General features: G+C 40.2%; 2 protein-coding genes across 15 annotated transcripts in view; one reads left to right on the top strand and one right to left on the bottom strand.

The window, feature by feature from the left end:
- Nucleotides 1-10,753, bottom strand: part of ECD (ecdysoneless cell cycle regulator) — a 35,193-nt gene extending 24,440 nt beyond the window's left edge. For 2 of the 4 annotated variants that reach the window (XM_055275798.1, XM_063637529.1), the window contains exons 1-3: nt 10,309-10,539; nt 5,984-6,201; nt 2,686-2,803 (exon numbers count right to left, since the gene is read on the bottom strand). In XM_055275798.1, the coding sequence (XP_055131773.1) occupies nt 2,686-2,803; nt 5,984-6,188 (323 nt within the window). In that variant the 5' untranslated portion in view covers nt 6,189-6,201; nt 10,309-10,539. Of the gene's footprint in view, nt 1-2,685; nt 2,804-5,983; nt 6,202-10,308 lie in introns of all 4 variants that reach the window. The other 2 variants (XM_055275797.2, XM_063637530.1) reach the window with 2 other exon arrangements.
- The window catches only part of FAM149B1 (family with sequence similarity 149 member B1), a 75,867-nt gene continuing 62,193 nt past the window's right edge, over nt 10,686-24,359 (top strand). For all 11 annotated transcript variants that reach the window (XM_063637548.1, XM_063637547.1, XM_063637546.1 and 8 more), the window contains exons 1-3: nt 10,686-10,819; nt 17,479-17,583; nt 20,607-20,733. In XM_063637548.1, coding sequence (XP_063493618.1) covers nt 10,773-10,819; nt 17,479-17,583; nt 20,607-20,733 — 279 coding nt within the window. In that variant the 5' untranslated portion in view covers nt 10,686-10,772. The remainder of the gene's footprint in view (nt 10,820-17,478; nt 17,584-20,606; nt 20,734-24,359) is intronic.

Genomic DNA, 24,359 nt, shown 5'->3' with positions numbered 1-24,359 from the left:
CATGGCCAGGCGCGGTGGCTCACGCCTGTAATCCCAGCACTTTGGGAGGCCGAGGTGAGAGAATCACCTGAGGTCAGGAGCTCAAGACCAGCCTGACCAACATGGAGAAACCCCGTCTCTACTAAAAATACAAAAAAAATCAGCCAGGCGTGGTGGCGCATGCCTGTAATCCCAGCTACTCGGGAGGCTGAGGTAGGAGAATTGCTTGAACCTGAGGCAGAGGTTGCGGTGAGCCGAGATCACGCCATTGCACTCCAGCCTGGGCAACAAGAGCGAAACTCCATCTCAAAAAAAAAGAAAAGTTACAAAATGAAAAAGTCTCCCTCCTACTTTTGTCCCTATCTGCTCAACCCTACATGCATCACTGCTGTTTCTTGTATATCCTTCTAGAGTTTGTTTACACATAATCTAGCTATAGAAATATATATTTGTATTTTCTCCCTTTTTTACACAAGACATAGCATATTTTATATACTGTTATATACCGTTCTAGCTCTATATTTCTATTATTGTATTTTATTTTATTTTTGAGATAGAGTCTCACTCTGTCGCCCAGGCTGGAATGTAGTGGTGCAATCACACTCACTGCAACCTCTACCTCCTGGGCTCAAGTGATTCTCCTACGTCAGCCTCCCGAGTAGCTGGGACCACAGGCATGGGCCATCACACCTGGTTAATTTTTGTATTTTTAGTAGAGATGGGGTTTCACCATGTTGGCCAGGCTCGTCTCGAACTTCTGACCTCATGTGATGCTTCCGCTTCGACCTCCCAAAGCGTTGGGATTACAGACGTGAGCCACCACCCCAGGCCTACAATGTATTGTGTTGTTGAAAGTTGCTAAGGCAGTAGATTTTAAATGTTCTCACCACACACAAAAAAATAAGTATGTGAAGTAATGTACGTTATGAGCTCAATTCAGCCATCCTACAATATATATGTATTTCAAGACAACATGTTATACATAATAAATATATACAATTTTTATTTATCAATTTTAAAAATAGGCTGGGCGCAGTGGCTCACACCTGTAATCCCAGCACTTTGGGAGGCTGAGGCAGGTGGATCACTTGAGGTCAGGAGTTTGAGACCAGCCTGGCCAACATGGTGAAACCTTGTCTCTACAAAAAATACAAAAATTAGCCAGGTGTGGTGGTGCACACCCATAGCCCCAGCTACTCAAGAGGATGAGGTAGGAGAATTGCTTGAGCCCGGGAGGCAGAGGTTGCAGTGAGCTGAGATTGTTCCACTGCAGTCCAGTCTGGGCAAGAGAGTGAGAAGCTGTCTCAAAAAAATAAAATAAAATAAAATAAAATAGAGCACAGTGGCACGTGCCTGTAGTACCAGCTACTTGGGAGACTGAGGCAGGAGGATGGCTTGAGCCCAGGAGTTCAAGTCCCGCCTGGGCAAAATAGCAAGACCCCATCTTTAAAAAACTAAATAAATAATAAATTTAAAACATTTAAAAAATTTAAATAAATTTATTTAAAGATAAAAATAAAATGAGTTATCGCTTAGATTTACATCCTGAAATATTTAAGGATCAAATGACAGCTACAGATGAAATAATAATAATGACCATGAGTTGGTAATTGTTGAAGCTGGATAGTGGGAACATGTGGGTTCATTCTCTCTACTTTAATGTATGTTTAAAATTTAAATAGTAAGTTTTCAAAGGCTTTTTTCCCCTTCTATTTTGTTCTGTTGGGAAAGAGGTTGAGTGGGTAAAGAAAGATCAGAATTTGGGTGCTGACTAGGAAAACTAGGACAAAATATAAGTGGGCGGAACGCCCTCTGCTGGCAATACGTGGTAATTACAGAAAACTCGGGTCCCATTTTTAACGCAATGCTACCTACTTTGCTTCCTATACAATTGTTCACTGACTTCTCTTTAAATTGTTTCTGTGTATGATTTCTCAAAAAATATAGCTATGGTCTAGTAGAGGAATACATATTTAAAAATATGTGAAATATGTATGTATGTGTATGAATGGGATTTTATTTTTCAAAGATCCACAAGGAATTTAATGGTGACTACTTCTGGGAAGGAAGAGCAGTAGAACCCTTTGTATCTTTTGAATTTTGTTTACCACATGTATTTGTTTTTTCATAATTAGAATTTTAAAAAGAAAACCTAAAATAAGTAGGTTTTATTTGAAATCTTTTGGAAGTTGAACTCTTCAATAGTACTTTAATTCTTTCTCAACAAAAAGAAGTCACAAGAGAAGAGAAAGAAAACACAGATATGGCCGGGCGCAGTGGCTTACGCCTGTAATCCCAGCACTTTGGGAGGCCAAGGTGGGTGGATCACCTGAGGTCAGGAGTTCAAGACCAGCCTGGCCAACATGATGAACACTTGTCTCTACTAAAAATACAAAATTAGCCAGGCGTGGTGGCGCACGCCTGTAATCTCAGCTACTTGGCAGGCTGAGGCAGGAGAATCGCTTGAACCTGGAAGGTGAAGATTGCAGTGAGCCAACATCACACCACTGCACTCCAGCCTGGGTGACAGAGCGAGACTCTGTCTCAAAAAAAAAAAAAAAAAAAAAAAAAGAGCACAGATACTATTCAAATCTGTACAATTTCCAGCAGACTACAGGAGAAAAATAAATTACTAAATAGATAAAAATGTAGTCACTTTGTTTCAGTAATAGAATTCCTTTAGAATAATTAAAATAACTACAATACCTTGCTACTAACTCTGGAAATTCCTTTGTGATCTGCTTTATTACATAAACAATAAACCATTCATCCTCAATATTATCCCCAAACTTTGTCACGCCAAACATATGAGCAGGAACACCTCCTAAAAACAAGAGAAAAGCAACCATGTAACCAGATAAATTTGTTACTGCAAATAAAATGCACATAATCATTCAACTGAATAAACATTCATTGACTGATTGCTCTAAGTACTGGGGAGCAGGGGTTGCAATCCTGAAGAAGAAGCCTACTCCTGAGGAGCTCAGGGTAAAACAAGACAACCAAATGATCTCAAAACAAGATAATGAACTCTAGAACATGGGTGTGCAGTAAGGGCTATGTAAGTATAAAGGAGGAGATATCTGTGCTATGCTTGCCTGGAGGAATGACAAGAGGTGAGCTTTCCAGAAAAATGGAAAAGTATGTGCAAAGGCACAGAGGCATGATGTATAGAGTATGTATGTATAGAGTATTCTGGGAATACCAGGACGCTAGATTTGGATGGAGCAGAAGTTTTCAAACATGTGCACTATTCACAAATACATGGAAACTAAACAACAACATACTCTTGGAATAAATAACAGAGAAATTAGAAAATATCTTGGGACAAATGAAAATGAATGCACATCATACCAAAACTTAAGGAATTCAGTGAAAGCAGTGCTAAAAAGGAAGTTTGTCGTTGTGAAAGATCTCAAATCAACAACCTATACCTCAAAAAAAAAAAACAAAAAACTAAACCCAAACCTAGCATAAGGAAGGAAATAATAAACATTACAGCAGAGACAAATAAAATAGAGACTAGAAAAAATAACAGAAAAACAAAACAACTGAGTTGGGTTTTTTTGAAAAGATTGACAAACTATTCACTTGCTTAACCAGGAATAAGAGCAAATACTCAAATAACTAAAATCGGAAATGAAAGAATGGACAGTACAACTTATGTCATAGAAATAAGAAGGATAATCAAATTCTATGAACAATGGTATACCAGTAAGTTGGATAACCTAGAAGAAATTGACAAATTCCTAGAAACATACAACCTGTCAAGACTGGATCACGAGAAATACAAAAATCTGAACAGATCTATAACTAGTAAGGAGATTGAATCAATAATCCAAAAGCTCCTAACAAAGAAAAGCTGGCTTCACCGCGGAATTCTTCCAAACATTTAAAGAATTTGACACCAATCCTCCTCAAAATCTTCCAAAACAATAAAGGGGAGGGAATTCCCAAATTCCTTCTGAGGCCAGCATTACCCTAATACTAAAGCCAGACGAAGACAATATAAGAAAACTGTAGATCAATATCCCCGGTGAGTATCAATGCAGAAATCCTTAACAAAATATCAGCAATCTGAATTCAACAACACATTAAATAGATTATTCACCATGACCAAGCAAGATTTACTCCTGGGATGCAAGGATGGTTCAACACATGAAAATCAATGTACAGTTAATATCCCACATTAACAGAATGAAGGTCAAACAAGTGCATTACATACTGTCTCAAGAGCTGCCATGGCAAACAACAGGCAGAAGAACAGCCCAACCAACTCTTCTTCTCCCCACCCCAGATCTCAAGTTTCTTCAACTAGAGAACTCCAATTAAAGTAACTATTTTTGTCTATATTAGACATTGATTTAAATTTCATCTTGAAGCAACGAGAACTATTGAAGGATATTAAGTAGGAGAGTGACACGATCGAATTTGTGTTTTACAAACATAACTGGCAACAGTGTGAGGAACTAGAAAGACAGACACCAGAGAGGTAAGTTAGGAGGCTGTTGTTGTTTTCCAGATGTAGAGATAAAGAGGGCCTACACTGAAGCCAAATAGATGTAGAGAAGGGGTCATATTTTAGAAGCATTCAGGATTTGGCATCTGACTGAACATGGTGAAGTGAGGAACTGATTATGATTTTGAATTACTGACTAGCTTGGATAACTGGCTGGATGGCAATGCCATTAAACAAGATAAGAAAACAGTAAAAATGGTTTTCTAGAGGACAGATAAAGGGTTGGTTTTAGATGTGCTACACCAATGTGACAGTGTTCTTGCCAATAAATATCATATGTATTTCAATGAATAAGAGTTCAATAAAATTAACAGTAAGATATGTAGCAATTGTTGCCAAAAGATAACAGATAAGTACTAAACTGAGAGTATCACAGTGATGTACACTTGTGATGTATACATGGGGGGTATCATGTGATGGTATCACAAGATGCCAGGTTCCTGATCCCAAATAAGACCTCACATAAGTCACTGTGTAAGGAGAGACTTGGTCACCTACCCATGATTTATTTTCATAAAACTATAAGAAATGATAGAACTGTAATGTGACCAGTTCCCCACCAGGCTACTTAAGGGTATATGTCTGCTGCTTAAACTTCGAAGGCCAGCTGGCAAGCCAAAGCCATCGTGCCCAGCAGAGGAGCAGGTCCTGAGAACCCAAACATTGCAGGGCATAGCTGGGAACATACCAAAGAAAACAGTGTCACTGCATATACGCAGTAGGCAAAGAGTCAAAAAATTAGCTTACAAGCAACTTAAAGATGAGAGGTGGGGTGGATTTCTAGAGCTGTCCTGATGCTGCCCAGGAGTGTCCTGTCTGTAAGTCCTAATAAACTCATCTACTTGCCAAGATAGACCTGTCCAAGTCATTCTTTGGTCTCTCCGCTCCCTCCTAGTTTAATCCTGGGTTTTTCTTATAACAGGACAGAGTGCCATATTTTGCCAGAGGTCAGATCTCAAGCACCAACAACACAGGGAAGCAATGAAGAAACCTCAAAATGCTTGTAAGTGGCAAATACTAGTCATAAAGCCCAATTATTTATGAGCCGGGCAGAGCCACTCAGATCCTCACCAAAACGGCTATATGAAACAAGGCAGCCTACTGAACGCATCATCAAAATAAGGAATACTGAGTAACAGCAAAAGGAATCATGATTAAAGCCAGATGCCTGAAACTATTCAGTATAGATACTTAGATACATTATGGCATAGTGTAGTAACTGAAGTTCAAAAGAATAGCCATGAGTTTAATAATGTTTAGTATATGCTAATTCCTAAGGCAAATTTAGAAAGTTTTCATTAATATGATTTTTTTTTTAAAAAAAGCTTTAAGGCTAACTGAATATAGACAAGTATTACTCATCTAAAAAGTTTAGTGTATTAATCTCTTCCTGGCAACACTGAATGAAGTGTGGACTATTACACATCACTGTTGTCAGGATAACATTAAAAGTCACACTAATCCAAACAAGTAAAAGAGCCTTACCTTTCCCAGGTTTATATTTGAGATTGAAAGGCTGATTCTGCCAGATGTAGGGGACCAGCATAGGTGCAAACTGAGTCATTATTCTCTCAATGTACTTTTGAAGAACCTCTTCGTGTTTATCTGAGTCCCTTGACTCATCTGGTATCAGGAACAGGTGGTACTCCACTGTGTCTTCCATCGTATCAAGCTTCATGGTTTCTTCCATTCTTCTTTGAAAACTATGTTTAAAGTTCCAAAATATAAACCACATAGAACAATGCAGAAGTAACATCTGAACTCTTTTAGATGATTCTATGAACATTGTTTTCTAAAATTTAGTTAGGCCAGGCACAATGGTTCATGCATGTAATCCTAGCACTTTGGGAGGCCGAGGCAGGCAGATCATTGGAGGTCAGGAGTTTGAGACCAGCCTGGTCAACATGGTGAAACCCCGTCTCTACTAAAAATACAAAAATTAGCTGGGTGTGGTGGCATGCACCTATGATCCTAGCTACTCAGGAGGCTAAAGCAGGAGAATCACTTGAACCTAGGAGGCAGAGGTTGCAATGAGCCGAGATCATGCCACTGCACTCCAGCTTGGGTGACAGAGCAAGACTCCATCTAAAAAAAATAAATAAAAGTAAAAAAATAAAATTTAGCCACATACCATCATCATGGTTTTTGCCTTAACCATACACCACCTACAGTAATATTTGTTTTTTTAAACTTTATTTATTTATTTGAGATAGAGTTTCACTCTTGTTGCCCAGGCTGGAGTGCAGAGGCATGATCACAGCTCATTGCAACCTCCACCTCTTGGGCTCAAGCCATCCTCCCACCTCAGCCTCCCAAGTAGCTGCGACCACAGGTGCATGCCACCACGCCCAGCTAATTTTTTAAATATTTTTAGTGGAGGCAAGGTTTTGCCATGTTGCCCAGGCTGGCCTAGAACTCCTGAGCTCAAGCAGTTCTTCCACCTTGGTCTCCCAAAATGCTGGGATTATAGGCACGTGGCCTAATATTATTTTTAATGACACTTGACACTTAAAACTTTATCTTTAAAATTACATTAAAAGGAAACCTTGATATAATACAGTGAATAGAAATCTAGTATCACATTCCCCAATTAGTAAGTATGTAAGAATAAAATCTTTATTTTTTATATTTTTCCTATTTTGGAAGTGAAGAATGAAATTTTTAATGTTTGCCCTTGTACTAGCAGTGGTATGTGTAACATATTTCGAGAAACACTGCACTAACAGTTACTGTTTACACATTATGAAAAACCCCAGTTCTGCCACTAATTAGTTGTGCCACTGTGGACATTTCACTTTGTCTTTCTGGGTTTTTTTCTTTAATTTAGGATAAGATATCTACCATCTCTAAAATCTCTCCCTGCTTTAAAATTTTGTTATTTAAACTCTAAAGAACAATCTCTCTTGCTCTGCAGAATGTACATCTCTCTATTTTATGAACATTGTATGGCGTAGAGGAATGCAGAACTACAAAACATCTGTAAGATGTTACCTCTGTCCTAAATTTGCCCCTTTTTCAAGTCTCATGGGATGGTAGGTATATCTTTCTTTTCCTTTTTTTTTTTTTTTGAGATGGAGTCTCCCTCTGTCGCCCAGGCTGGAGTGCAGTGGAGTGATCGCAGCTCACTGCAACCTCTGCCTCCCAGGTTCAAGCGATTCTTTTGCCTCAGCCTCCCGAGTAGCTGGGGCTATAGGCGCATGCCACCACACCTGGCGAATTTTTGTATTTTTAGTAGAGACGGGTTTTACCATATTGGCCAGGCTGGTCTCGAACTCCTGACCTCGTGATCCACCTGCCTCGGCCTCCCTAAGTGCTGTTTTTTTTTCAATTTTTAAGGGTACATAGTAGGTGTATATATTTATGGGGTACATGAGATACAGGTATATAATGCATAATAAGCACCTCAGGGTAAATGAGATACCCATCACTTAAGCATTTATCCTTTGTGTTACAAACAATCTAATTATACTTTTAGTTATTTTTATTAAAAAAATTTTTGTAGCCAGGACATGCTCTCATCTGAACTTCGTTATTTTTAAATGTACAATTAAATTATTATTTACTATGGTCACCCTGTTGTGCTACCAAATACTAGTTTTCATTCGCTCCACTTTTTTGTACCCTTTAACCATCCCACTCCCCCACAAACCCTCTGCAACCCTTCCCAGCCTCTGGTAACCATCCTTCTACTTGCTATCTCCATGAGTTCAACTGTTTTAATTTTTAGCTCCTACAAATTAGTGAGAACATTTGAAGTTTATCTTTCTGTGCCAGCTTTATTTCACTTAACATAATGATCTCCAGTTCCATCCATGTTGTTACAAATAACAGAATCTCATTTTTTTTTTTTATGGCTGAAAAGTACTCCATTGTGTGTATGTACCACATTTTCTTCATTATCTGTTGATGGACACTTAGGTTGCTTCCAAATCTTGGCTACTGAGAATAGTGCTGCAATAAGCATGGGAGTGCAGATATCTCTTTGATATACTGATTTCCTTTCTTTTGGGTAAATACCCAGCAGTGGGATTGCTGGATCATATAGTAGCTCTATTTTTAGTTTCTTGAGGACTCTCCAAAACTATTCTCCATAGTGACTGCACTAATTTACATTCTCACCAACAGTGTTTTCTCCGAATCCTTGCCAGCATTTGTTATTGCCTGTCTTATGGATAACAGCCATTTTAACTGGGGTGAGATGCTATCTTATTGTAGTTTTGATTTGCATTTCTCTGATAATCAATGATATTGAGCACCTTTTCATAAACCTGTTTGCCATTTTTATGTCTTCTTTGAGAAATGTCTATTCAGAGTTTTTATCCAATTTTTAATCAATTATTAGACTGCTTCCTAGGGAGTTGTTTGAGCTCTTTATATATTTTGGTTATTAATCCCTTGTCAGATGGGTAGTTTGCAAATATTTTCTCCCATTCTGTGGGTTCTCTCTTCACTTTGTTGATTGTTTCCTTTGCTGTGCAGAAGCTTTTTTAACTTGATGTGCTCCCATTTGTCCATTTTTGTTTTGGCTGCCTCTGTTTGTGGGGTATTACTCAGGAAATCTTTGCCCACTCTAATGTCCTAGAGAGTTTCCCCAATATTTCCTTTTAGTAGTTTCATAGTTTGAGGGCTTAGATTTAAGTCTCTAATCCATTTTGACTTGATTTTTGTATATGGTGGGAGGTAGTGGGTCTGGTTTCATTCTTCTGCATATGGGTATCAGTTTTCCCAGTACCATTTATTGATGAGACTCTTTTTTCCCCAGTGTATGTTTTTGGTACCTTTGTTGAAAATGAATTCACTGCAGACATATGGATTTGTTTCTGGGTTCTCTATTCTGTTCCTGTTTTTATGCCAGTGCCATGCTGTTTTGGTTACTATAACTCTGTTGTATAATCTGAAGTCAGGTAATGTGATTCTTCCAGTTTTGTTCTTTTTGCTCAGGATAGCTTTGGCTATTCTGGCTCTTTTGTGGTTCCATATAAATTTTAGGATCTTTTTTCTATGACTGTGAAGAATATCATTGGTATTTTGATGGAGGTTGCACTGATACCTCTTAATTTTCTAAGGGTTTTCCTTACTTATCTCTGAATTTTCTAAGGGTTTTCCTAAATAAGAGTACTAGTTTATTCTTGCTGCCAGGTGATGCTTGGTAAAGGAAGAAATGGCGGTGGATGGACCACCCTAACTCCGTGATTCCAATCTTACTCAGCTTTCTAAGAGACTCATAAGGAACCTGCTTCTTCTATCCAGATACCCACTCACCACAGTCTGACCAAATCATCATTTTGCCTTTCAACCCAGAGGGAAAGACAGTAATTTTACCCATCCACCCCATAAGCCAAACACACCTCATCATGCAGAATTTGGTGTCAGAACTGGAAGGGACTCTACGATCACTCAGGCTAATGCCTCACTGTACATATGAGAAAACCCAGAGTACAGAAAGAGAAGCGACCAAGCAGCAGGGGCTTGACTTGGAGTCTAGTGCTCTTTTTTTTTTTTTGAGACGGAGTCTTTCTCTGTCCCCCAGGCTGGAGTGCAGTGGCGCGATCTCGGCTCACCGCAACCTCTACCTCCTGGGTTCACGCCATTCTCCTGCCTCAGCCTCCCGAGTAGCTGGGACTACAGGCGCCCGCCAACACGACCGGCTAATTTTTTGTATTTTTAGTAGAGACGGGGTTTCACCGTGTTAGCCAGGATGGTCTCGATCTCCTGACATCGTGATCCGCCCGCCTCGGCCTCCCAAAGTGCTCTTTACCCAGTCTAGGCTGCCTCCTGCCATCTAACAAAATGAAGCCAATTTCTCTTACGGTTCTAGGGCCTCTCCTGCGCGCCTCTGCTGTGGAACCTTTCCTTAGCCGCCTCTCCGACTGCGAGAGCTGATCGAGAGCTGCCACCGGCCGCCGAAGCCTGGGTCAGGCTCTGTCCCGACGCCTGCCAGGAACCTGAAGCTAGCGGAAATCCTGCGAGAAAGTCTGAAACCCCCTCAGTCCCCGAAACCTTATGTGTCGTCACTGCTGTGCGTCGGCGGGAGCATTTTGCGGGTGCCCGTGGGCCTTCGTCACTTCCGCCCCCGCGGCAAAGCAGGAAGGTCGGAGGGCTGGAGAGGTGGGGACCCTGGGGAGGTGGCGGCTCGGAGTCTAGGTGACGGGGCGAGACGGGGCCAGTAGGTGGCGGGAGGGGGGTCGGGCCGGAGCCGGAGGGAGGGCCAGGCCCGGAGGCCCCCACCCTGGCGTGCCCGCCCCGGCCGCGGCTGAGGAGGAGGAGGAGGAGGATGATCTCCAGATACACTCGGAAGGCGGTGCCACAGAGCTTGGAGCTGTGAGTGGACTGCTCAGCCACCCTAGCCGGGGCGGGCGGCGGGCGCTCTGGGGACCCTTCTTGACCAGTCCTTCGTTCCTTTCCTTTCCCAGGGCTGGGGAGAGATTTTTCTTCGGAATTCTCTCCTCTTAGCCCTGCTGGACGCTGCCCCTTCTTCCTCCATCTCCAGCTGAGGGCGTGTCGCCCTTGGTCTGTAATTCCTGAAATCAAGCACTGGGTCTGCTGAAGCATTTGTAGCCTCCGCAGTGCTTCAGGTCCCATTGTTAATGGCCACGGTAGCTCGAGAAGTTATTAATAGCTGAGGGCTCCAGGAAAGTGCTCACTTGACACTGTGCAAAGGTATTTACATACATTTGCTCACTCCTATCAATGATATCAGATTGGGAACATTATTTTGCACATTCTACAGATAAAGATCCCAGAATTAAAGATTGTAGCATGCCAAAGATCACACAGCTTGAAGGTGGTAGAGCTGAGAGGTACAAACCTGATGTCGATCTGATTCTGAAGCCTGTGGTCATAACCATCACACATACTGCCTCCCCACCTCTGCAGTTAAGCACCAGAATCCATAAAGATCAGTTTTGCTTTTGAGACTTTAAAGAGCAAATATTTCTGGCTTTAAAAAGATCCACCCCCACGGCCGGCCGTGGTGGCTCACGCTTGTAATCCCAGCACTTTGGGAGGCTGAGGCGGGCGGATCACTTGAGGCCAGGAGTTCGAGACCAGCCTGGCCGACATGGCGAAACCCCATCTCTACTAAAAATGCAAAAAAAATTGGCCAGGCATGGTGGCGGGGGCCTGTAAACCCAGCTACTTGGGAGGATAAGGCAGGAGAATCACTTGAACCCGAGAGGCAGAGGTTGCAGCGAGCGGAGGTCACGTCATCGCACTCCAGCCTGGGTGACAAGAGCGAAACTCCGTCTCAAAATAAATAAATAAATAAATAAATAATAAAAAAAAGAGCTGCCCCCTACCCTGACTGAACTGTTGTATAATAATTTAGAAAGTAATAATAGTGTCATACATTTATTAATGCTTTACACTTCCAAAAGGGCCTTCACTTTTTTTTTTTTTTTTGGAGACAGGGTCTTGCTCAGTTGTCCAGGCGGGAGGGCAGTGGTGCAATCCTTGCTCACTGCAGCCTCCACCTATGGGCTCAGGTGATCCCTACAATGTAGTCTCTTGAGTAGCTGCGACTACAGGTGCACACCACCACAACTGGCTAATTTAAAAAAAAATTTTTTTGGTAGAGACAGGGTCTCACTATGTTGCCCAGGCTGGTCTCAAACTCCTGGACTCAAGCAGTTCTCCCACTTTGGCCTCCCAAAGTGTTGGCATGAGCCACCATGCCCAGCTCACTTCACTTTTTGATCTTAACAACTCTGTAAGGTGGGTATGATTATCTTCAGTCTTTCAGAAGATGAAATTATATCAGAAACGTTACACATTTTAAGATTATATAGCCAAAAAAGTCAGGAGTTGAGCTTGGGCTTTAACCCCAAATTCCAATTTTTTTTTTTTTTTTTTTTTTTGAGACGGAGTCTCGCTCTGTCACCCAGGCTGGAGTGCAGTGGCGCGATCTCGGCTCACTGCAAGCTCCGCCTCCCGGGTTCACGCCATTCTCCTGCCTCAGCTTCTCCGAGTAGCTGGGACTACAGGCGCCCGCCACCATGCCCGGCTAATTTTTTGTATTTTTATTAGAGACGGGGTTTCACCGTTGTCTCAATCTCCTGACCTCGTGATCCACCCGCCTCGGCCTCCCAAAGTGCTGGGATTACAAGCGTGAGCCACCGCGCCCGGCACCAAATTCCAATTTTTTTCTTCATGGAGCTATATAATTTTAGCAACCATAAATTAATTAAATATTAACTATAAATAAATGTATTAATTAAATATTAACTTTTCCTTTCACTTAGCTATGTAATTTTAGCAACCATAAATATATTATTAACTATTAATATTTATTATTAACTATTTAATTTAATTAAATTTATTAATTAAATATTAACTATTAATTATCATGCACATACATGATAATTGCAAGCATGATATTTTGAATCATTCTTGGGTTTCTGGCTAGGCTGTCTTCTAGCCACGTGACTTTTAGGCAAATTACTACATCACTGAGCCTTCGTTTCTGTAATATAGGAATAACACCTTATCCAAAAGCTTATTTAAAATGATGGTGTGGACCCCCACGCCTGTAATCCTAGCACTTTGGGAGGCCAAGGTGGGTGATTGCCTGAGCTCAGGAGTTCAAAACCAGCCTGGGCAACATGGTGAAACCCTGTCTGTACTAAAAATGCAAAAAATTAGCTGGGCATGGTGGCACATGCCTGTAATCTCAGCTACTTGGGAGGCTGAGGCATGAAAATTGCTTGAACCTGGGAGGCAGAGGTTGCCGTGAGCCGAGATCACACCACTGTACTCCAGCCTGGGTGACAGAGGAAGATTCTGTCTCAAAAAAATAAATAAATAAAAATAAAATAAGAATAAAATGATGGTGTGGAGCTTGACACATATACATCCTCAATAAATGGTATTTTCCTTGTCCCTTCGCACTTTTACTTGGGATACAATAGGCATACAAAGAAAATAAGTCTAAAACCTCTCTTTGCATTTTAGAAGTTTATTAAGGAATAAGATATCTACATGGTAGCAGTTTAGTTCCTAGTAAACTCTTTGGGAACTAGGAAGAAGAAACAGTCATCTCTTATATTTGAATGTGTTGTTCCTACTTAAAAAAAAAAAAACTGTGAGGAAACTGTCTTTTCCCGATAAAGTGACTGAGGTTTAGCTAAAAATCTGCTTTTATGATTAATTCCAACCATTCTGAAAGTTAAAAAAAATCTTGTATGAAAAAAATGATAGGCACTTGTTGGGCCAGAATTATTGTTAACTAGTATAGTTATATCAGTTTTCTTTTTTTTTTTTTTTTTTAAGACAGAGTCTCTGTCTCACAGGTTGGAGTGCAGTGGTGCCATCTTGTCTCAGTTGCAACCTCCACCTCCTAGGTTCAAGTGATTCTCCCACCTCAGCTTCCCAAGTCACAGGACTACATGCCCAGCTAATTTTTGTATTTTTAGTAGAGATGGGGTTTCGCCCCAGGCTGGTCTTGAACTCCTGGACTCTAGCGATCTGTCTGCCTTAGTCTCCCAACGTGCTGGGTTATAGATGTGAGCCACCGTGCCTGGCCTACTTGTTTTTGATTGTTGATTTGATACTCCCTATAAGGCCCAAAAGATGATTCTGTAGCTGGAGTCAGGATGAAGTGAATAATGAAGATAATGAAGATAAAATGTATCTTAATGGGAGCAAATTCAAAGCAATTTTTACTTTAGATGTTATAATAATGATAACCTGCTTTGAAGCAGTAACTTTAGTTTTCTACCTAGCCATTAAAAATTATAATTGTTGAAAAGAGTATGGGAAAGGAATGATTTTCAACATACAGCTTAACATTTTTTAATGAAAAATTTCAAACATAAACATATAGAGAATAGTATCATGAACTACCTGTCACCCCACATTCAACAGTTAACAAAGTCAATATATTTGCTTATCTATCTTCCTTATTCTTTTCTTTTTTTTTTCTTTCTTTTTTTTTTTTTTTTTTTTGAGACAGAGTCTCGCTCTGTCACCCAGGCTGGAGTGTAGTGCCATCTTGGCTCACTGCATGCTCCGCCTCCCGGGTTCACGCCATTCTCCTGCGTCAGCCTCCCGAGTAGCTGGGACTACAGGTGCCCGCCACCATGCCCAGCTAATTTTTTGTATTTTTAGTAGAGACGGGATTTCACCGTGTTAACCAGGATGGTCTCGATCTCCTGACCTCATGATCTGCCCGCCTCAGCCTCCCAAAGTGCTAGGATTACAGGCATGAGCCACCGCGCCTGGCCTCCTTATCCTTTTATTAACTTCTCTGTGCCTCTCTGTGAAATAAGGAAAGCAAAACTGCAGATACTGCCATTTCACCCCTATATATGTCATTATGCATCTCTAAAAATTATGGACATTTTTATATGTAATCATAGCGCCATTATTAAATTTAATGATATTTTTTGTTATTATCTAATTGTTAATTCATAGATTTCCCTGGCAGACTAAAAAAATGTCTTAAGTCTCTATTTCATAGCTTGAGTTTGTATTTCTGATCCTTTCCACTTTTTCAAAGACAAGCACTTGGTTGTAGGACCACTGAATGAGAGACATACAGGTAAGTCTGCACAAATTGATCTCCACAATTTGAGAAATAATTTAAAGTGCAAGCTCCACTGACTGGACTCTTAGCTTTATCTTTATATAGAACAATGGTACAATTCACTAAAATCTCAAACTCTTCATTTCCTTCTAGAGGCCTTCCTCTGAGAGCCAGACTACTAGGATTTGAATCTTGGCTTCATCGCTTACTAACCAAATGACCTTAAGCAGGTTACTTAATCTCTCTGTGCCTTAGTTTCGTTTGAAATAAGAGTATTTGAGATTTATGATATACATTTGCATATTAAAGACCTGGAAGACCTCTTGTAAAGAAATCTGTGTAACTTTGTTTAACCTATTACAGTTCCTAAATTTATTTGACTACAGAATTTTGTGAGGAAAGTCTACCATAGATTACTAGGAACATATATTGATTGACCCCATAGATTACTGGAACATATAATGATTGACCCCATAGCTTAATCCAGTGTACACATTGGAGGCTCTAGAGCAGCAATATTCAATACAAATATGATATAAGCCACATATGTAATTTAAAATTTTCAGGTGGTCACATTAAAAAAGAAAGGTGAAATTGGCCAAGTGCAGTGGCTCATGTCTTGAATTCCAGTACTTTGGGAGGCTGAGGTAGGAGGATCATTTGAGGCCAGGAGTTAGAGACCAGCCTGAGCAACATAGCAAGATCCCAATCTCTACAAAAAAAAATTAAAAATTAAATAATTAGCCAAGTGTGGTGGTGAGTGCTTGTAGTCTCAGCTACACAGGAGGCTGAGACAGAAGAATCCCTTGAGCCCAGGAGGTCAAGGCTGCAGTGAGCTATGACCACACCACTGTACTCCAGCTTGGACAACACAGCAAGACCCCATCTCAATAAAATAAAAGTGAAATTTTTTTACCTTTTTATTTTGAAATAATTATAGACTCACAGGAAATTTTAAAAATAGTACCAAGAATCCCATGAACTTTTCACTCAGCTTCCCCCAATGATGACATCTTATGTAACTGTGGTATAATTTCAAAGCCAGGAAAATGACATTGGTACAATACTGTTAACTAGACCTACAGACCTTATCCAGTTTTTACATCCACTCCTGTGTGTGTGTATGTGTGTACATAGTTCTTTCTATGCAGTTTGGTCCCATTTATAGATTACTGCAAATATGACTATAAATCAAGATAGAGAGCTGTTTCATCACCACCAAGGAACTTCATTGGGTATCCCTATCCCTTTATAGTTATATCCACTCTTGTCTCCATCCCTGGCAACCATTAATCTGTTCTCTACCACTATAGTTTTGTCCAATATACCATTATATAAATGGCCCTTAAACAATGCAGGGGTTGGGGTACTGACCCCCTGTACAGTAAAACATCCATGTTTAACTTTTGACTCCCCAGAACTTAACTACTAATAGCCTACTGTTGACTGGAAGCCTTACCAATAACATAGTCAACACAAAAATAGACTGGTAGTTACATATATTTTACACATTCATGACATACCTTTTTCTTAACTTTTTTCGATATTTCTAGGCTACATGGTTCATCTGTTGAGTTTCTTCAAATTGTTGCAAATCTCCAAAAAATTTTCCAATATATTTATTGAAAAAAATCTGCATATAAATGGGCTCACACAGTTTAAACCTGTGTTGTTCAAGGTCAACTGTAGTAGTTAATGGTTTTTCTATTGGCTTTGGCTTTTTGCAGTAAAAAGCATGGTGCTTTTGAGATCCATCCAAGTTGTTGCATGTATCAATAGTTTATTTCTCTTTATTGCTGAATAATATTCCATTATGTGGAAATACCAATGTTAAAGGACATTTGAGTTGTTTTCAGTTTTTTTTTTCAATTGTAAATAAAGCTGCTGTGAACATTTGTATACAGATTTTTGTATGAATGTAAGTTTTCATTTCTCTAGGCATAATGCCCAAGAGTGCAACTGCTAGGGCTCTGGGTAAATGCATATGTTTAGTTTTATTAGAAACTGTCAAACTATTCCAGAATGGCTATACCATTTGACATTCCTGCCAGCAATGTATGAGACATCCAGTTTCTCCACATCCATGCCTGCATTTTGTTATCATTATTTTTAATTTTAGCTGTTCTAATTGGTGTATGGTGATATCTACTATATTTTCAACTTGTAGTGACATTAATTTTAAGAATATATTTTGTTTAACAACCCAGTATATCCAAAATATTATCATTTTAAAATGTAATCAAGATAATAAATGAAGTATTGCAAATTCTTCTTGAAATCCAATGTGTTTTACACTTAAAACACAATTCTGACTAGCCAGATTTTAACCACTGGTGGCTACCATATCAGACAGTGCAGTTCCAGAGCAGAGGAAGTAGGTGACTAACTTCTAGATTAAATTATTGAATTGTATGTATTTTTTTATACAGGAAATATAACTTTGTTTTGTCTTTCATAGGAAAGGAATAACAAAACATGCTCTTAACCATCATCCCCCTCCCGAGAAGCTGGAGGAAATTTCCCCCACCAGTGACAGTCATGAGAAAGACACAAGTTCCCAAAGGTAATAACACAAAGTGTACTTGTTTACTTATTGCACTTGCTCATGGCAGAGGTTTTGTTTTTTGGCTTAAGATTGGTGTCAAGCCTTGTGCTAATGAAAACAAAGCAAGAATTTTTGTCATGTTCTCAGTATCATTTAGTTTTCATTCTGAAACAGCTAATGACAACATCATATGTATTTTCATAGCCTTTGAGAAGTAGTATTATAAAGTAGTTAAGAACATGGATAATCTGCCATGGGATTAGAGTGAAAAAATAAACAAACAAACAAAAAACAGAACATGGAGCTTGGTACTTATAATCCCAGCACTATGGGAGGCCAAAAGGTGGGAGGATCATTTAAGCCCAGGAGTTTAAGACCAGCATGGGCAACATGGCAAACCCCATCTCTACAAAAAAAAAAAAAAAAAAAAAACATAGCCAAGTGTGGGGATGTGCAGTTGTGGTCCTAGCTACTATGGAAGCTGACATGGGAGGATTGCTTGAGCCAAGAAGGTCAAGGCTGCAGTAAGCTGTGTTTATACCGCTATTCCAGCCTGGGTGAAAGAACAAGACGTTGTTTCAAGAAAAAACATAAATAGGGCCAGGCGCGGTGGCTCACGCCTGTAATCCCAGCACTTTGGGAGGCCGAGGTGGGCGAATCACAAGGTCAGGAAATCGAAACCATCCTAGCTAACATGGTGAAACCCCATCTCTACTAAAAATACAAAAAAATTAGCCGGGCATGGTGGCAGGGGCCTGTAGTCCCAGCTACTCAGGAGGCTGAGGCAGGAGAATGGCATGAACCCGGGAGGCAGAGCTTGCAGTGAGCCAAGATCACACCACTGCACTCCAGCCTGGGCGACAGAGCGAGACTCCTTCTCAAAAAAAAAAAAAAAAAGAAAAGAAAAAACATAAATTAAATAAATATCAGAAAGAGCAAGATTATAAAAAACAAACAATAAAATAACATAACATAAATAAAAAAGAACATGGACTCAGGAGGAGTCCAACATCTGATTTTTAATCCTGGTCCTATAACTTATTAGCTGAGTAACACTGGGCAAATTACTCACCTGATAATAGTATATCTTATAGCAGCAGTCCCCAACCTTTTTGGCACCAGGGACCGGTTTTGTGGAAGACAATTTTTCCATGAACTGTGCAGTGGGGTGAGGGATGGTTTCAGGATGATTCAAGTGCATTACATTTATTATACACTTTATATTTTTACATTGTAATATATGATGAAATAATTATACAACTCACCGTAATGTAGAATTAGTGGGAGACTTGAGCTTGTTTTCCTGCAACTAGACAGTTCCATCCGGGGATGATGGGAGACAGTGACAGATGATCAGGCATTAGATTCCCATAAGGAATGCACAACCTAGATCCCCTGCATGCACAGTTCGTGCTCCTGTGAGAATCTAATGCCACCACTGATCTGACAGAAGGCAGAGCTCAGGTGGTAATGTGAGCCATGGGGAGCTGCTGTAAATACAGATGAAGCTTCATGCACTCACCTGCCACTCACCTCCTGCTCTGCAGCCCAGTTCCTAACAGGCCACAGACCAGCACCGGTCTGTGACCCCGGGGTTCAGGACCCCTGTCTCATAGGATGTTGCAAATATTAATGAAATAATGTATGTAAAACTTGGCACGATGCTTGGCATGTAGTAAATGCTGAGTAAATATTAGCTGTAGTTATTTTAAGTAATAGAACAGGGAAGACAGTTCTTCAGTCTCTCAGAACTTCAATTAGTGTCTGAGAGGCAATGTGTGATTTAAAAAAAATTGTATAATCATAGGCTGGGCGTGATGGCTCACACCTGTAGTCTCAGCACTTTGGGAGCCCGAGACGGGTGGATCACTTGAGTTCAGGAGTTCAAGACTAGCCTGGGCAATATGGCAAAACTCTGTCTTTACCAAAAATACAAAAAAAAGGCTGGGCACAGTGGCTCGCTCCTGTAGTCCCAGCACTTTGGGAGGCCGAGGTAGGCGGATCACTTGAGGTCAGGAGTTCAAGACCAGCCTGACTAACATGGCAAAACCCCGTCTCTACTAAAAATACAAAAATTGGCTGGGCATGATGGCGCACACCTATGGTCCCAGCTACTCAGGAGACTGAGGCAGGAGAATCACTTGAACCCGAGAGGAGGAGGTTGCAGTGAGCCGAGATCACACCACTGCACTCAGCCTAGGCAACAGAGTGAGACTCCATCTCAAAAAAACAAAAACAAAAGTACAAACAAAATTAGCCAGGCATGGTGGCACACACCTGTAGTCCCAGCTACTTGGGAAGCTAAAGTGGGAGAATCACTTGAACCCAGGAGGCAGAGGTTGCAATGAGCTGAGTTCGCACCACTGCATTCCAGCCGGGGTGACAGAGCGAGACCCCATCTCAAAAAATAAAAAATAAAAAGTGCCATACAAGATCAGATACAACTATTAGCATTTCTGAAATGTCTTTAGTTGTCAAGAGTATGTTATAGACTGGGTGTGGTGGCTCACACCTGTAAATCCTAGCACTTTGGGAGGCCGAGGTGGGCAGATTGCCTGAGCTCAGGAGTTCAAGACCAGCCTGGGCAACATGGTGAAATCCCTTCTCTACTAAAATGCAAAAATGAGCTGGGTGTGGTGGTGTACACCTGTAGTCCCAGCTACTTGGGAGACTAAGGCAAGAGAATCATCTGAATCCAGGAGGCCGAGGTTGCAGTGAGTCAATATCGTGCCACTGCACTCTAGCCTGGGTGACAGCATGAGATTCTGTCTCGAAAAAAAAAAGAGTATGTCATAGGTGAGATGTTGAAGTATTCATTGTAAACTATGACTAGAATTATTTGGAATGACTGCCATCAATTCTATAGGAATTAGGACTTTTCCATGATGCTCAAATTTCAAGTTCTTCATTTATTTTTGCCTATGTGGATATATTTGTACACATGTTTATCACCTAGTAAGTTGCTGAGTAGTTAATGCTACAGAAACTTGAAGACGTATGAAAAATTTTCTTTTTTCTCTCCTCCCAAATTGTACCTTTAGCAAGTCTGACATCACAAGAGAATCATCTTTTACATCAGCCGACACTGGGAATTCACTGTCTGCTTTTCCAAGTTATACAGGCGCAGGGAGATCTACTGAAGGAAGCTTGGACTTCTGGGGATATGGTGTGAGTTATATGTTATCAGTCTGATGGAGTGCTTGGGAGATGATTCTGGGAGTTAGAATTTGTCAGTATATTTCATTCCTTCACTCTCCTACATTGTTTCTTTACATTTATCATACTTCATAATAACTGTAAAGAAGCATCAGTCCTCATCTTCTTTCAGTATTTGCTTTGTTTTATTGATATAGTAGTTAAACCTTAGACATGCTTAGTGTTCAACTTAAACAGTGCAGGTTGGCCGGGCATGGTGGCTCACGCCTGCAATCCCAGCACTTTGGGAGGCCAAGGCGGGCAGATCACCTGAGGTCGGGAGTTCTAGACCGGACTGACCAACATGGAAAAACCCTGTCTCTATTAAAAATACAAAATTAGCCAGGTGTGGTGGCGCATGCCTGTAATCCCAGCTACTCCGGAGGCTGAGGCAGGAGAATGGCTTGAACCCGGGAGGCGGAGGTTGCTGTGAGCCGAAATTGCGCCATTGCACTCCAGCCTGGGCAACAAGAGCGAAACTCCGTCTCAAAAAAGAAAACAACAACAACAAACAGTTGCAGGTTAATATGGATTTGGGCTCTGGGTCTATTCCTTTTGCCATGCCCAGTCCACTAATGTATGTCTTTACCACTAATGTTACCTTGTTGTTTAAAATGTTTTTGAAAGTTTATTATTAAGCCATTATAGCCTGGGAAAATATTTATGATATATTGGTAATGAAAACAAACAGGTTATAAATCATATGTGTAGTGTCACTCCAATTTTGTTTTATATATATTCTTGCCTATATTAGTGAAAAAGACCAAGAATATTTACTCAAAATATTGTTCAGTTGTTATTAATTAGGTGATGAGATGAGTGATTTTTACTTCTTTACTTATTTTTGGCTATTTCCCATTATAAAATATTATTTTTAAAAGACCAACAACTCTAAAAATTTTTTAAAGACAATTTATGCATAATTTTATCACCTTGATGCAAGATGCAACAGATATTTTTCTTGTTCTTTTTTTGTTTTTTTTTGGAATGGAGTCTCGCTGTGTTGCAAGGCTGGAGTGCAGTAGCACGATCTTGGCTCACTGCAACCTCTGCCTCCTGCATTCAAGCCATTCTCCTGCCTCACCCTCCTGAGTAGCTAGGACTATAGGCGTGCACCATCATGGCCAGCTAATTTTTGTATTTTCAGTAGAGACGGGGTTTCACCATGTTGGCCAGGATGGTCTCAATCTCTTGACCTTGTAATCTGCCCGCCTCAGCTTCTCAAAGTGCTGGGATTACAGGCATGAGCCACCACGCCCAGCCAACATTTTTATTTCTATATCTTTTTTCAATCTGTATTTAATTTGGCTTAGTTATAATCATGATGTACACATAATATTATGCTGTATTTCTTCACCTAATATTTTATAAACACTTTTCCACAATATTGACTTTATATAATATTATTGTTAGGCTCTTTCTTTCTGTCTTTCTTTTCTTTCTTTCTTCTTTCTCTGTCATCCAGGCTAGAGTGCAGTGGCAATCATAGCTTACTGCAGCCTCAAACTCCTGGGCTCAAGCCATCTTCCTGCCTCAGCCTCCTGAGTAGCTGGGACCACAGGTGCATGCCACCACACCCTGCTATTTTTTTTTTTTTTTTTAAGAGGTAGGATCTGGAACTCCTGGCCTCAAGCAGTTCTCCCACCTCAGCCTCCCAATGTGCTGAGGTTATAGGCATGAGCCACTGCACCCAGCCAGAAACCTACTTTTTTTTTTTTTAAACAAAAAGCCTGCTAATTGTTAAAACCTATTTATATTACACTGAGTTATTTTCTGATCATTTTGAATGTATATATACTTTCCTTATATAGTTGTATGATACATGTACATACTATTTTGTGGCCTACTTTTTTCATTTACCATCATTTCATATAGACATTTACTACTCCACACTGGTCAATCTGAATGTTATATAATATTTTCCTGTCTTAACGTATCACTTTCCCTTATTATCTGATACTTGGGTTTTCACGTTTTTTTCGTTCATTCAACAAATATTTATTGAGCATGGTTGTTTTCCCTGTACTTGGCCTTGGGAATATGGGGTGAGTGAGACTTACGTGATTCAATAGTCTAATGAGGGAGATTGACAAAAGTAAATATAAAAGGTGATAAGTGCTCTAAGGAAGATGACAGGGTGCTGAAATAGAACATTATCAGGGGGATTCATTATCAGGGATCTCAGGTAAGGTAGATCTGAGACTTGAAGACAGAAGAGCTAGCCATGTGAAGAGTGAGGAAGAGTCTTCCAGACAGGTAACCAGCAGCATATGCAAAAGCCCAAGGAGGAGAAGAGCTTCATGTTTCCAAGGGAAAGTGTTTGGTGTATTCTTGCAGCTGATAAAAGGTCAGGGTGGTTGGATGATGGAAAACCAGGGGGAGAAAAGCACAAATGAGATTAGAGAGGTAGGTGGGACTAGATCATTAGGGCCCTGCAGGCCAAAGAATTTAAATTGTATTCTAATAATTAGATGCCTCATCAGGAACATTTAGTATACTGACTATATATTTCCATTAGTTTTCTCTATATTATGATTTGTATCTCTTTATAACTTATAAATGTCATACAGATGTTTCCCATATCCTTGCTTTCCTTTTGGCATTTATAGTCTAACAGGTTTTTAAAATATATTCACATATAGCCATCTTACTTTTGACCTTCATTTCTTCACTAGTCAGGATTTTATCTTTAGAAAAATTGAATGTTATAATATTCTTTTTCATGGCTTAAAACAAAATCCATCCCTTCAGGCGTTTATCCTTTGAATTACAAACAATCCAATTACACTCTTTTAGTTATTTAAAAATGTACAATTAAGTTATTATTGACTATAGTCACCCTTTGTGCTATTAAATAGTAGGTCTTATTCATTCTTTCTATTTTTTTGTACTCAATAACCACCCCATCTCCCCAGTCCTCAGCCCCTACTACCCTTCCCAGCCTCTGGTAATCATAAATTTCATTAATTTCTACCCTAATCTTTATTATTTATTTTGCTTTGGTTTGCTCTTGCTTTTCTAGCTCTTTTTTTTTTTTTTTTTTTTTTTTTGAGACAGAGTCTCACATTGTCACCCAGGCTAGAGTGCAGTGGCACGATCTTGGCTCACTGCAAGCTCCGCCTCCCGGGTTCACACCATTCTCCTGCCTCAGCCTCCCAAGGAGATGGGACTACAGGCACCCGCTACCACGTCCAGCTAATTTTTTGTATTTTTTTTAGTAGAGACAGGGTTTCACCACGTTAGCCAGGATGGTCTCAATCTCCTGACCTCATGATCCGCCTGCCTTGGCCTCCTAAAGTGCTGGGATTACAGGCGTGAGCCACCGCACCCAGCTGCTTTTCTAATTTCTTTTAAGATGTATCATTAGATTGTTCATGTGAAGTTTTTTCTCTTTTTTGATGTAGGCACTTACAGCTATAAACTTCCCTCCTAGTATTGCTTCTGCTGTTTCCCATAGGTTTGGATATGTTGTGTTTCTAGTATCATTTGTTTCAAGACATTTTTCAGTCTCCTTCTTAATTTCTTCATTGACCCACTGGTCATTCAGGAGGATCTCGTGTAATTTCCATGTGTTTATATAGCTTTCAAAATTCCTCTTG

The sequence above is a fragment of the Symphalangus syndactylus genome, chromosome 4, assembly GCF_028878055.3.
Source record: "Symphalangus syndactylus isolate Jambi chromosome 4, NHGRI_mSymSyn1-v2.1_pri, whole genome shotgun sequence".
Classification (NCBI taxonomy): Eukaryota; Metazoa; Chordata; class Mammalia; order Primates; family Hylobatidae; genus Symphalangus; species Symphalangus syndactylus.
Note: the sequence above shows the minus strand (reverse complement) of the source record. Positions and strands in the feature narration are given on the sequence as shown.